The sequence below is a fragment of the Cavia porcellus genome, unplaced genomic scaffold (genome assembly GCF_034190915.1).
Source record: "Cavia porcellus strain 051 isolate PalLab524CR breed Dunkin Hartley unplaced genomic scaffold, mCavPor4.1 scaffold_17, whole genome shotgun sequence".
Lineage (NCBI taxonomy): Eukaryota > Metazoa > Chordata > Mammalia > Rodentia > Caviidae > Cavia > Cavia porcellus.
In genome coordinates this window covers 66,544,146-66,558,663 of record NW_026947500.1, presented here as the reverse complement: position 1 = coordinate 66,558,663, position 14,518 = coordinate 66,544,146, and the positions used below count along the sequence as shown (strand labels likewise).

The window sequence follows — 14,518 nt, the reverse complement described above, 5'->3', positions numbered from 1 at the left end:
GTCCTTTGAGAAATACAAATTAAAACAACACTGAGATTCCATCTTACTCCAGAAATGATGGCTATTATCAAGAAATCAGCCAATAACAAGTGCTGGTGAAGCTGTGGGGGAAATGAACTCTTTCCCATTGTTGGAGGGAATGTAAGCTGGTACAGCGGCTGTGGAAATCAGTCAGAGGTTCCTCAAAAAACTAAAACTAGAGGTTTCATTCAACCCAGCTATTCCCCTTCTTGCTATCTTCCTGAGAGAGTTAAAAGCATCATATCAGGGTGGTACATGAACACCCTTCTTTATAGCAGCGCTGTTAATAAAGGCTCAATCTTGGAAACAGCCCAAGTGCTCAACAGAGGAAGCGACAAGGAACATTTGGCATTTATAGAAAGGAATACTACTCTGCTGTGAAGAAGGATGAACTTGGTATATTCTTAGAGAAATGGCTGCAACTTAAGGCCGTAATTATAAGTGAAATAAGATAAGAAAATTTAAGTATTGCATTGCTTCTCTGTGTCAGAAACCCAAAGGGTAAATAAAAAGCAAAATGGAGATGAGGTAGAGGAAGGAGGTGTTCAAATGGGAAGGGGAACGTGGAGGGCAGAGGGGAAGGGTGAGACAGGAAAAGGGCTTTAAAAGAGGATGCAAGGAAAAAATGGAGACAAAGCTTTTATAAACGGGACTAGAGAAGGGCTGAGGGAGGGGAGAGGAATGGAAAAAAGAAAGATTAAGATATATATGTATATACAAATTCTCTGTCTCTGTCTGTATATATTTACACAAATTCTCTGTCTTCCAGTGCTGATCCTGGAGTGTCATAATGTGAAACTCAGCAATAGTATTATTCTTTGTTCAGAGTGATATTAGCCTGGTTGGGTTTATTCAATCTCAACATAATTGAAGATATGGATAACTGCATGTATGTTTAAGTGTACAGGATTGACAACCATATTTCTAAGTTTTTGTTGGATAGTTGCACAGAACTGGTTGATCTCATTGTTTGAATCCCCACTTTATATGCTCCACTTTAGTATCTTGAATAACTATTTGTAAGAGGACAATCTGTAATCATCAACTAGTGATTTCTTACTGTTTATTTTTCCTTTGAAAGTATGTATTATTTCTACCCATTTTCTGTTTTGTTTAGTCTTTCTTTAAATAAAAATTTTAAAAAAGACACTACAGTACCCAGTGCTGATCCTAGAGTGTCATGATGTGAAATCCAGCAGTATATTCTATTATTCTTTGTTCAGAATGATTTTAGCCTGCTTTAGTTTGTTTAATCTCAACATAAATGAAGATATGGATAACTGTGTGTATGTTTAAGCATATAGGATTGACAACCATATATCTAAGTTTTTGTTGGGTAGTTGAACAGAACTGTTTGCAGTCTCGCTGTTTGAATTCCCACTTTATATGTTCCACTTTTGTATCTTGAACAACTATTTGTAAAAGGACAGTATGTAAACATCAACTAGTGATTTCTTTTTTTTTTATTTAAGAGGAAAAAGAGAAAAACACAAAACAAAACAAAGCGGTGTAAGGGTACACGTAATACAGAACTACAAAAAAAAAAAACCATAACAGTAAGAAATCACCTGTTAATAGATTACATATTATCATCTTGAGAATAGTTGCTCAAATCACAGTATCAAAGCATACAAGGTGGACATTCAAACAGGGAGACTGCAAACAGCTGTGTTCAATGATCCAAAAACATTGATATAGTCAGCTATTTAACACCCCTAAAAACTAGTGATTTCTTACTGTTTATTTTTTCTCTGAATGAATGTACTATTTCTACCCATTTTCTCTTTTGTTTAGTCTTTCTTTAAATAAATTTACGAAAACAAATTTTCTCTCTCTATATATTCATATATGTACAAACCCTCTATGATGAACGTGGTCATTATGAATGGCAAACACGTATGTAACAATACAAATTTTTTTAATAATACAAATTTTAAAAAATCCATTAAAAAGCTACAAGAAATAAAAAGTGATTAGGAGACAGAAATGCTACTCCCTGATCTGACCGTTACCTATACACATGTACTTCATTGTCACATCCTATGTGTGTTTTCACTCCTGAACAAAATGCATAAAAATAAAATGCCCAAATCACTTCTACATACAGCTGACAATCAGCCCTGAAGCATTCCCAGAAAGTTAAGGTTCCCGTTAGGTAACAAAAAGCCTGATCCATCGCCTAAGTCACAAAGAATGCCTACAGCAGGGAAGACCCGGGCGCAGACGTGAAGAGAGCCTTGGTTTAAAGTGTGGGGAGCAGCGGAGCCCGCGAGCCGGTGCAGAGGCCCAGGCTGTCATGCGGGTCCTGCCGTGGGCCGCTCGCTGACCCGCACCCTCTGGCTGAGCAGTCTCCGCAGGGCATCCTTCAGGTCCCTGCTCCTCAGGCTGTAGATGAAGGGGTTCAGCATGGGGGTGACCATGGTGTACACCACCGAGGCCATCAGGCTCGCCTTAGTGGACAGCGTGGCGACTGAGCCCAGGTAGACCCCAAGACCTGTGCTGTAGAACAGGGAGACCACCAGGAGGTGAGAGGCGCAGGTGGAAAAGGCTTTGTATTTGCCCCCAGCTGATGAGATTCGCAGAATGGAGGAGAAAATCCGAGAATAGGAGAAAAGAATCCCAGTCAGAGGGAAAACCCCGAGGAAGATGGTCCCCAAATACACCACGACATTGTGGAGGATGGTGTGGGAACGGGCGAGCTTCAGGACCTCGGGCAGATCGCAAAAGAAGTGTGGGATCTCGGTGTTGGGGCAGAAGGACAAACTCAAGACGGGCAAAGTCTCGGACAGGGACCCCACGACACCGACCATCCAAGACCCCAGAGCCATCCTCCCGCAGAACCGCGGGGTCATGATGCCCACGTAGTGCAGGGGGTGACAGATGGCCACGAAGCGGTCGTAGGCCATGACAGTCAGCAGGAGATTTTCCAGGCAGCCAAACAAGATGAAGAAAAACATCTGTGAGATGCAGCTCGCGAAGGTGATGGCTTTGTCCTCCACCCGCAGGTTCGCCAGCGCCTTCGGGATGGTGCTGGAGGTGAAGCCCACGTCGGCCAAGGACAGGTTGGAGAGGAAGAAGTACATGGGGGTGTGCAGGTGGGGGTCGGAGGTGATGGCCAGGAGGATGAGCAGGTTCCCCGCGAGGGTGACCAGGTACATGGGCAGGAGCAGCGCCAAGAGCAGGGCCCGCAGGGCCGGGTCCTCTGTGAATCCCAGGAGGAGGAAGTGTGGGGATCCAGTCTGATTCCCGGTTTCCATGAGGCCCCTGAATTTGCTTGGGAGGAGAAATAAAATCAAGATTCACTCTACAGGGATTTGCCATTCACTACGACTGAAATTCAGGGAACTCGAGAAATCTTGCCTTTTGGCTAGTTGTTGGGTGTTTGCAGACAAGTCGTAGTTATCTTTTTTTTTGTCTGAAAAACATCAGCTTTAGGTCAGCGGTTCTCAAATGCTGGTCCCCAGAAGGGTAGTAGGAACATATTCAGGACAGTTGTCAGAAGTGTACATTTCGGGGTCACCTGTGACCTCCTCCCACATTCTGGGTCTGAAGAAGGCCTCTTTGATTGTGGCACACACACACACTCACACACGGGTGTGTCTGCATCTCTAAGGAATCCTCCTTCTGCAGCATGCCTGGGGGTTCCTCTGGTACGTTCGGATGCGTGCACCTGGGAATAAAATCTCCTAAATCTAGTAGATCTGTCAGTCACTGGAAAGGTCTTTGTTTATTGTGCTGGCTTTTTGCAATTTTTGCACGTCCCATTCTTTGTTCTTTGGCTGGTCCTTCTGCTAGAAAATGTGCATTAGTAATTCCCTTTTCTATAGCATTTTAATTACCACATTCCCTACCTCAGACCATGCACCCTGCAACAGTCAAATAACATATCCTAGAGTTTCTAAGTGCAGAATAGGAGCTTACATTTTCCACTGTATGATCCTCACAGGATCAAAATGACCACCATATGGAAATGGCTCTTTCTGTTTGCCTATTTTGAACAGTAACTTTCTTATTTAGTTTTACTTATGGTGAATATATTTTGGGTTCATCTTAATTTTATATTTCCTTCTAGGTAATCAGTTAACGGCTTCTTGCCAGGTGCTCAAAAGTCATAGAATTTCAAATATTTCATATAATTCCAAATATTTCTTTTTTTTCACATTCTTATGACATAGCTACTATTTTCCATGCTTTCAAACCTTTATGATATAGCGAAAAGCTGAGCATGAAGGTCACCTGGGATTATCTACTGCTATCGTCCTTCTGTTCCTGGTGCCAATCTGCGCTGGGGATGAATGTTGCAATCTCCAGTCATGGTAAAAGATAAATACTGTTAGAATTTTATTTGTGATTCCATTAAAGTTATAAATTAATTAGGAAAAGAGTCCCCTTTTCTTTATGCTCACCTGCTTGCTCCAGTAACAGGTATGTACCTGTCTGTATATCTCAATCCACTTTTTGGTATGCTTTCTTGAAGTTTTATCTTAACTTGTAGATTGTGTTATTTCTTGTTAAGAAATTTTTAACACAACTTAAGTTTAATGCCATGAAGAATGCTATTCTTCCATATTATATCTCTATTTCTAGTACAGTAATAAAGGTTTTGATTTTCTGTACTGATGTATCTTGTTTGGTCCTGCATTTCTTTATTAATTATTTTACATACATTTCTAATCCCTAAATAATATTAATACATAATGCTTTTTGGGGGTCTTACTGACTTACCATTGCAAAAATCCAAGATCCTCGTTAAACTGTGTTGTGAGGTTCAGAATTCCTATTTTTCTTGCAAAGGGGATAGTCCTGGAGTTTTGCAATGTAACATGACTCACTACTTTAAAAATCATATTAACTTGTAGCTCTTGTTCCTGGGTGCTTTAGAGGGGATTTGTAAGGCTATGAATAAATGTTTAATGATTACTTAAATATTTAGAGAAATGACATTATACTAATTTCTCTAATTCAAAATAATTTTGAAACATTAGCAGTACCTCAGCTCTCTAAAAGAGACATAAAGAAATAAACAATACATACTTAAATTTGACAACATATTCCTGGAAAGTACCAGTATTTCCTGAAAAAATGTTTTTTTGGTAGAAATAAGAAAAGTAAAGACAGTCATAACAGTTATAAATTAAGAAAACTATCAAGGAAAACATTGTTGGAGAATATCAGAATGCGAGAATGATGGGGCTTTTGTTTTTGTTTTTTGGTACCTGGGACCACACTTGTGACCTTGTGCTTGCTGGGCAGGTGCTTATGCCACTGAGCTAAATGGCTTACGCAGCCTGTATATAAATTATAGACCAATGCACTACTGTGGAAAATACAGAGCAAATTAAATGTTCACAAAAGCAGCATACAAGGGTAATGAATGCTTGACATTTTGCACAGAGGAGAATAGAGACCCTTGTAAGACACAAGGCCAAGATAAGAAGCTGGATAAGAAACACTTGTGAGATGCTGGTCCTTGGGGCAGGTGCAGGGCTAGGGAGGCAGAGAGCTTCAGAACTGGCTTTTAGAAGCAGGAGAAAACCATCTGAGAGGATGCTGGGTGGAACAGAACCCAGAAGGGCGTGGGAACTAGGCACCTAGGATTCTCTCCATGAAGGGAGTCTCACCACCTCGTCCGTCACCACCGGCCGCCTCCTACCTGCTGCCCACATCAGGACCTGCTGACCACTCTCTCTGCCTCGGGTGGTTTAAGTCCAGCTCAGCTGCCAGGTCAGCAGGAAGATGGCATCAGGTCCAGCCCTCTGCAAGGCGCAGAGGAGCTCACCCTTTCCTGGCACAGCAGGGCGAGCTGAGGGGCTGATGGGGCTGCAGCACTATTTGCAGAAACAGCTCATGGGGACTCTTGTAGGACACTGAAATTACACTCTAAAGCGTGCTCATTAAATTAATTGTCCTGTGTGCCTCTATCCTCTGAACAATTAGGTTCCCTGAGTGAGGAAACCAGAACAGAAAGGGACTTTTGAGTTCCGCTCGTTCAGTATCTCTAGGATCATCTTGTTTTTTTCCAGACACGTGTTTCCCCTTCCCGGGGGTTTTTGTTCGTGGACTCGGTCTCCTGTGTTCGTCTTTCCACAGGGGCATTCCCTCACCCGTGAGACTGAGTCCCTGCTCTCTCAGCGATAACATTAGGGGCGGTTTTCCAAACCTTGTGAGTGCTGAGCTCTTTTCCCTGAAGTTGGGGTTGGAGACGGGAACCACACCCAACTTCACTGAAAGACTTGCCAATGGAGGAAAGCTAAGATGATTGTGCTGCAAATTCCTTAAGTTCTTGGAACAAAGCAGCTAACATTCATAGGATTGGACAATCGTGCATGTTAGTGTCTGGTGATCTGAGGAAATCTTGAAGCTCATTATATAAATAACAACCCTAGCTATGATCCTACCACCTTGTTTTGAAGGCCTGTATCGTCGTTGTTTTGGGCTCTTTGCTACTGCTATTTTTTTGTGTTCTTTGTTTCATGGCTTTCTAGTAATCTGTCTTGTTTTATTTTTCTCTCTAATACAAAAAGGATAGGTATGCATGTAGAGACTCACGCATACCTAGAACTTCTCCTAAACAGTTTATGAGAATCGATTATATTATGCGTGATTAAATGAACAGCTACTTTGAAGAAAAAGAGACACTAAGGTATCCATTGCTGATTCTGTATCGTCATCTGTGAAATCCAGTAATGCTTCTGTTCTTTGTTCAGAGTGGTTTTACTCTGTTATGTGTTGTTTAATTTCAACATACATGAAGGTGCGAACAGCTATTTTGATGAGAACAAGAGACATTATGGCAGCCATTGTTTACTTCCCTATTGTCTGGTTTTGAAGGCTTAAATGCCTTCTTCATTCTGTTCTGATCAGTTTAATACCATTTTTGTATGAATTAATTGTGTGTGAAGATATGGATAACTATTTAGAAGAAAACAAGAGACATTATGGTAGCCACTGTTGATCTCCTGTTGTCTTGTTTTGAAATCTGTGTCACTTACATTGTTTTCTTCAGACCTGTTTTATTTTGTTTAGTTTTACCCTTTTTAAAATAAAATATAAAAAATGTACCACTGATGTCAAACCCTCTCTCCTCAAGGTGAAGGGCACAGTATAGACGGACTGCCGGCGATGTGTCTGGAGCGGAGCTGTGAGAGGTGGCTTAACTGGGTGTCCAGATAGGACTCTGCAGATATCTACAGCTTTGCAAACTCAAAGCAAGCCCGTCGGACAGCCTTCAGCGTTCCAGCTTGGAAATAAAGGACGATCTTCAATGATTTCCAAGGCGTTACTTTTGCAGCCTGTTGTGGGAGTGGCCTCCTAAGGCTCACCGGTTTACCAGTGGGGCTTGTGGACAGTGACTGGTTTTGGGACACTATAGCTGGCTGATCCTAGGAGGCGCTGAGGGAGACACCGGCTATGGAGGAGGCACCTGTAAGTGTGCATCCTCCTCCTGCGTCTCCTCCTCGCTCTTTCTGGGGACCACGTATGAGCAGCTTTCCTCTGAGGTGGACCCTTTCACCATGGCCTTCTTGCTTTGGAGCCAATTGAATGTGAGTTGAAAATGTGAGCTAAAGTGTTGGGAGCCGCAGCCCCGAGCCCGGTCGCCTCACTTGGCGGACGTGAGGCCTGTAGTAAAGAGTAAAGCCTGAGGTAGATTACCCCTCCCATCGAGCACGTTAGTTTCCTGCTTACCGCGTAAGCAACCCGCTCAACAATATAGTCTGCCTGGCAACTGATGATGTTAGCCAATCAGCTTGCCTTGCTTACTTTAACATGATTGGACACTGTATCCGTATATATACTGGTGCCACCCCTGGGGGGGAAGAAGAAGCCCAGAAGTAAAAGCCCAGAAGGAGCCGCGGAGAGCGGACTGGTAGAGGCTTCGGAGCGAAGCCCAAAAGGAGCCGCGGGGAGCGGACCAGAAGAGGCTTCGGCTGGGAGCGATCCCAGGGCAGGCTGTACGGAGAAGAAAAATAAAAGAAAAGGTTGTCCACTGCCAGGCTTTGTCGTGTGTCCTTCCTGCCGGCCGGGAACGACATCGACATTTGGAGGCCCGCACGGGGACTGATCACCCCCGAGACGTGACAGCAGACAACGCTCCAGTACAGAGCTGCGAGACAGGTGAGTTGGGGATAAGCCTGGGCTCTGGGTGGCGCGCACCTACAGGGCTTTTAGACTCCCCTCAGGCTCACGCGTAAGTGGCGGATTCCTTGGGCCTCACGCGGTGAGTAACATATTAAAAGATGGGAAACATGCTAGGTAGCAACACTAAGAGCGAGGGTGGTTGTGGAGAAAGCTCTCAAGAGCTTACAAAAGTACGCAGGGTATTTGAGCAGGCCCAGTCGGGGAGCTCCCGAGAGGGGCCCGTCAAGGGGAACAAAGATGCTAAGGAGAAGGATGGGGCTCTAGCCTCGGAGTCGTCTGACTCCGAGGACGAGGGAAAGTTGAATGGCAAGGAGGCCAAAGAGACCAGCTGTCAGGAGCCTAAGTCGCTCGATAAGGAGTCGCAGGGTTCTTTCCCAGTAATTCAGGGTACCACAGAGCCATTTGTTGACTTTGTGGCCCGAATGCAAGATGCTGCCGATAAGATATTTTCTGATCCGGGAGTGGCTCGACCGCTGGTAAGGCAGCTGATTTTTGAGCAATGTACAAAGGAGTGCAAGGCAGCGATAGCTCCTCATAAGAACAAGGACCTCAACGCCTGGATTAGGATATGTAGAGAGATAGGGGGGCCGCTCTCCAACTCGGGAGTGGCTGCTCTCCTGGCCGCGGCTGTACAGCAGAGGGGACCTCGCGGGTTAGAAGGGGAATGTAAGGCTAAAGGGTGTTTTGCCTGCGGGGAGCCAGGACACATTAAACGTCACTGCCCAAACAATGCAGATGCTAGGCCCCATCCTAGGAATGAAGAACCATATGTTTGTGGGCGATGCAAGAGGGGATCACACAAAGCTGAGGAGTGTAGGTCGGTCTTTGATGCTCAGGGCAACCGTATTTGTGGACGAGATGCTAGAGAGCCAAAAAACGGCCAGAGGGGGCCCCCTTCACAGGCGGGCCCCCGCCCCAGAGACAGGACAGCTCAGGATGGCAGCCTTCAACAAGGGCCACCCCTGGGTCAGCAGGTGTGGACCTCAGTGTCGCCTCCAGACTTATACAGAAGGTCACCATTAGGACAGATGGCGTTAGGACCCTAAATGACATGCAAAAGCTATTGGGAGACATTAATTGGATTAGGCCATATTTACATATACCAAATTCAGATCTCAAACCCCTGTTCGACCTTCTAAAGGGAGACCCAGATATAGCCTCCCACAGGAGGCTCACTCCTGAGGCAAGAGCTGCCTTACAGAGAGTGGAAAAAGCCTTAGGTGGGGCTACCTTACACAGAATTGAACCAGGGCGACCCTTTGATGTCTGTTTGCTACAGACTAGTCTACAGCCCACAGCGGTGATTTGGCAGAAAGGACCATTACTGTGGATACACCCTAAGGTCTCACCTGCAAAAGTCATAGAGCATTACCCGGAGGCAGTCGCTTCATTGGCCCTTGAAGCGCATGATAGAGCTGTCCAACATTTTGGCTCAGGACCACAAGCCATCCGAGTACCCTATACCGCCAGCCAGATCAAGACCCTGGCTGCCTGCATAGATACATGGGCCATTCTGAGATGTGTTTTCCATGGGGATATAAACAATCAATACCCTAAAGACCCTATCTTGTCATTTGTCACTCAGCACCCTATAATTTTTCCAAAGGTTACTGCCTCTAAGCCATTAGTCCCAGCAACTACAATATACACAGATGGCTCCAAGACGGGGATAGGCGCCTATGTGATCCTAGGCAAGCCCCCGGTTACCATACAATTTGAACCTGATCAGCCTCAGGTGGTGGAACTGCAGATCGTTAAAATGATTCTTGAACGGTTCTCAGAAGCCATTAATATTGTCTCCGATTCTAGGTATGTGGTCAATGCTATGCAAGTGCTTGAGACTGCCGGTTTAATTAGAGCCACTTCCACAGTGGCTGGGCTGTTCCTGTCTATCCAGACATTGCTTCAGAACAGACACCATAAGGTCTTCACCACCCACATAAGAGCACATACATCCCTGCCAGGGCCTATGGCACAGGGGAATGCGGCTGCTGATACTGCCACTCGCCCGTTATGGATTTTTACCTTACTAACACCAATCGAGCGAGCCCGTGCCTTCCATGATAAGTTTCATGTTAATGCCAGGACACTAGCAAACCATTTCCATGTTTCCAGAGCAGATGCACGAGATATCATGCGACTATGTGACTCCTGTGCCACATACAAACCTGCCATACCGATGGGAGTAAACCCTCGAGGTTTGATCCCTGGTGATGTTTGGCAGATGGACATCACACATATACAGGAGTTTGGGACTCTTAAATATGTTCATGTTTCCACAGACACCTGTTCTCACGTCATATTTGCAACAGCAGAAACAGGTGAAAAAGTGTCTAATGTGATCAATCATTGCCTGGCGGCTTGGGCCGCATGGGGCAAACCAAAAATATTAAAAACTGATAATGGACCAGCCTATATAGGCAAAGCCTTCAATGAGTTCTGCAAAATGATGGAGGTTCAATTAAAACATGGTATCCCATACAATCCCCAAGGTCAAGGAATCATTGAAAGGGCTCATAGAAGCCTCAAAGAAATTTTACAAAAACAAAAAGGGGGAGTAGGCCAAGGCCTGGCCCCAAAGGCACGATTATCCATGGCACTATTCACACACAATTTTTTAAATTTAAATAATGATAATCGCTCCCCAGCTGTGGAGCACTGCAACCCTTCCCCCAACCATAAAGGGTGGGTGAAGTGGAAAGATGTCCTGACAGGACAATGGATGGGCCCGGATCCAGTGGTCAGCTGGAACCGAGGCGCGGTTTGTGTTTTCCCACAGGAATCGGGACGAGAACCACTGTGGGTACCGGAGAGACTGACACGGGCGACAAAGCCCTCGACTAAAGATCAGACCTGCCCTACCAGAGATCCATCACAGACCAACCAATAAGATGAATAGAAATAGCGGTAGCCCGAAATGGACAAGAAGATCCTCAGGCATATGCATGGCTCGCTCGCCTAGCCTACGACCGAGTCTAGGGGTGGTGAGCTTCCCACACTCCTCCTCTAAAAAATTATGACATAGCTGGGTAGGAGAGTCAATGACGGGTAAGAGCGTACTCCCCCGGTGAGACTCAGCCTAAGCCAGGCCCTACCCCATCCTGCACGTAAGCCGCTGGACTGTTAGATGCTGCCCAGGTCTAAATTTCTCTCCGAGGGGATTTCTTTACGGAGAGAAGATGAGTGCAAGCTTGTGTGCATCCAGGTTCCGTCCAGTTTGTGCCTGGCCCTAAAAAAAGGACGAGGGCCTCAGGGCCTTGGCAGACCATGGGACGGCCGACCAGGGTCTAAGCCAAGGACCTACGGTGGGCCTACGCATAGGGCATAAGCCTCTGCACCCAGTCCAGGAAGGGCTACGATGCACACATTCATAAAAAATAAAAAAGGGGGAGATGTTGGGAGCCGCAGCCCCGAGCCCGGTCGCCTCACTTGGCGGACGTGAGGCCTGTAGTAAAGAGTAAAGCCTGAGGTAGATTACCCCTCCCATCGAGCACGTTAGTTTCCTGCTTACCGCGTAAGCAACCCGCTCAACAATATAGTCTGCCTGGCAACTGATGATGTTAGCCAATCAGCTTGCCTTGCTTACTTTAACATGATTGGACACTGTATCCGTATATATACTGGTGCCACCCCTGGGGGGGAAGAAGAAGCCCAGAAGTAAAAGCCCAGAAGGAGCCGCGGAGAGCGGACTGGTAGAGGCTTCGGAGCGAAGCCCAAAAGGAGCCGCGGGGAGCGGACCAGAAGAGGCTTCGGCTGGGAGCGATCCCAGGGCAGGCTGTACGGAGAAGAAAAATAAAAGAAAAGGTTGTCCACTGCCAGACTTTGTCGTGTGTCCTTCCTGCCGGCCGGGAGCGGACATCGACACTAAAGGACACCTCACCTCCCTCAAGTTTATGGCTGCCCAGAATTGTACCCCAGGAACAAGAAAGTGGGGAAAACACAGCCCGAATCACACTTATTAAAACAGTTCCAGGAGGTGAGAACAACTGAACCCAAACCCTCTCTCTTTGAGAGGCTCTTTGTTTTTTTCAGTGATTATTTGTTTTAAAAATTTATTTATTTTAAAATTGAGCCCATTGATAGATTTTTACAATTGTTTATTTTAAAGAGAAAAAAGCACAGAAAAACAAACAAAAAACAAAAGTCAAATGACAACAATAAAGCCATGGTGATACAGGATTCAAAACAAGATGATAGGAATTTAATGATCATTGTATTATACATTGCTGTCTTCAAAGTAGTTGCTCAAGGAGCTGGGGATTTAGCTCAGCGGCATAAGCGTCTGCCTTGCAAGCAGGCAGTCCTGAGTTCGATCCCCGGTACCAATAAAAAAGAAAAAGACAAAAAAAAAAAAACCCAAAAAAACTAGTTGCTCACGTTATCAGATACAGGCACGCAAAATTGATCAACCAATATGATGTCCCTTTGATAAATTTCTTTCCCAAGGACAGCAGCTGTGAGGACAGGGAGACTCAGGGCGGTGCCAGCCAGAGCTTTCCCCACAGGATCTGCACAAGCTAAAAAGGTCACAGCTTTTTGCAGGCTTTGCAGTGGTTTTTTTGAATATTGGCATATTGATGGTCTAGACACTTCACACACTGCTCCATATCTATTAAAAATTAAAACTGTCACTTGCCTAAGTATATTATTTCACTTTCCCCCCAACAAAATCATTCCCAGAAACTTACTCCACTTGAATTAAATAATTTAAGTGTTTGTTTTTTTCCTCTCTTTTTCAGTATGTGGGATTGAATTCAGAAGCTTTGCCCTGAGTTATATTCCTAACCCTTTTACATTTTACTACTTTGAGAAAGGATCTCTTTCATTCACTCTGTTGCCAATGCTGTGTTCTCACAGAAAATCCTCTTGCCTCAGTTCGCGGGAGCCATTGGTTCCAGGCGTGCATCATCACACATCACTTTTGCATTTGTTTCTACACACAAAATAAAAGAATAGTATATAGAGAGTAACTCCTGTATACTACTGCTTGCGATTTATTCTCCTTTCACATCTGGCAGATGCATGAAATCTTTCTATTTTTGCAAAGTAATACAGAGTGTGCCTTGATTACTCCCTTACTTCACTTATTTCATCTATACCAAAACTTTATGCATTTTTCCCAGGTCTTCAATGAACAACCTCATAGTAGGAAGCCAACATGATTGTTGAGTCCCAGGGAAATCCATATGAAGACACACTGAAAGAGAAACTGTTCCGTTCTTGAGCCTTTCCATCTGGGAACAGGCGTTCTGCAGCCACTGATTTAATTTTTATTGTCAAAGGAGTATTTCAGTAATTTAACTTTGATATCTTTCAAAGTTACATTACAGGATATATCACTACATATTTCATGATTTTTAAATGTTACAAAGATCAATTTTCACAATTTTTTTATAAGCAACTTATGACTGAGGTGTGGAAAAAGGTTTCATTTTTGTGATAATTTTGTATTCCATAGCTAGGAAATTCAAGATCACTTTATTTATTCATATGAAATTTTTGCTTAGAAAGTATTGTCACTGGAAAATCCTGCTATTCGAATTTCTGCCTTTTTTCGTATGTTTTCTTTCTTGCACTGCCCATGGTGTGGAGTGTGGCAGTGGCATGGTAGTGGAAGTTGTTATCTCATTGTTTCTTTCCAAAATGGACCACACATTGTACAGTGTGCTGCAGGATAACATGAACACGAGTACTGGGGCAGTTACAGACATTCTCCTGCACCTTATTTGGCAAAAAATAATTTTGAAGTCTTTAAATCACAGTGATGTCCAACTTTATTCTATTATCACCATTTAGTAGCATCAGCTTTATTTTACTAAGAGCTAGTACATTGAACTATATTTTATAAACTGAGTTTGCGCATGATATGCCATCCCTGAAATACACGCCTCAATTTGGAATAGGACATGTGAATTTAGTTTAAAAAGGAGTGCCGACTGTGAACTTTGTTACTTCTAAGAATGCTTTCAGCTATAAGTAACCCAATTTATTTCCTGACAAAATGACTTGATTTTCCTCTGTCCCTCTGCTTTGAACGAATGAGGTTAACATTAATATATCTTTGAGTGCTTGTAAATTTCACTGTTAATATTATTAATCAAGAAATATTTGAAGAGAAATAGTATACTACATACTCCTATAGGTTAAGAGACATGGTAATATGGAGATACTATAGCTATAGAGACTTAATTTTTTCTTAGGACAGTTTTGCTGTTCTCCAGTGATTTTATAGATTTCAAAGCATAGAGTGCTATGAAATTACTTTTTTTTTTTTTGGTACCGGAGATCGAACTCCCCACCTCACCCTTGCCAGGCAGGTGCTGAAGGCACTGAGCTAAATCCGTGGCCCAGTTACTTG

At 44.2% G+C, this 14,518-nt stretch overlaps 1 protein-coding gene across 1 annotated transcript; it reads right to left on the bottom strand.

The window, feature by feature from the left end:
- Positions 1 to 2,315: 2,315 nt before the first annotated feature.
- LOC100729857 (olfactory receptor 7C2) lies at positions 2,316 to 3,278 on the bottom strand. Its single transcript, XM_003461837.2, has one exon. It carries the CDS (start codon positions 3,276 to 3,278, stop codon positions 2,316 to 2,318), a length of 963 nt encoding a protein of 320 aa, XP_003461885.2.
- Between the last annotated feature and the right edge of the window lie 11,240 nt (positions 3,279 to 14,518).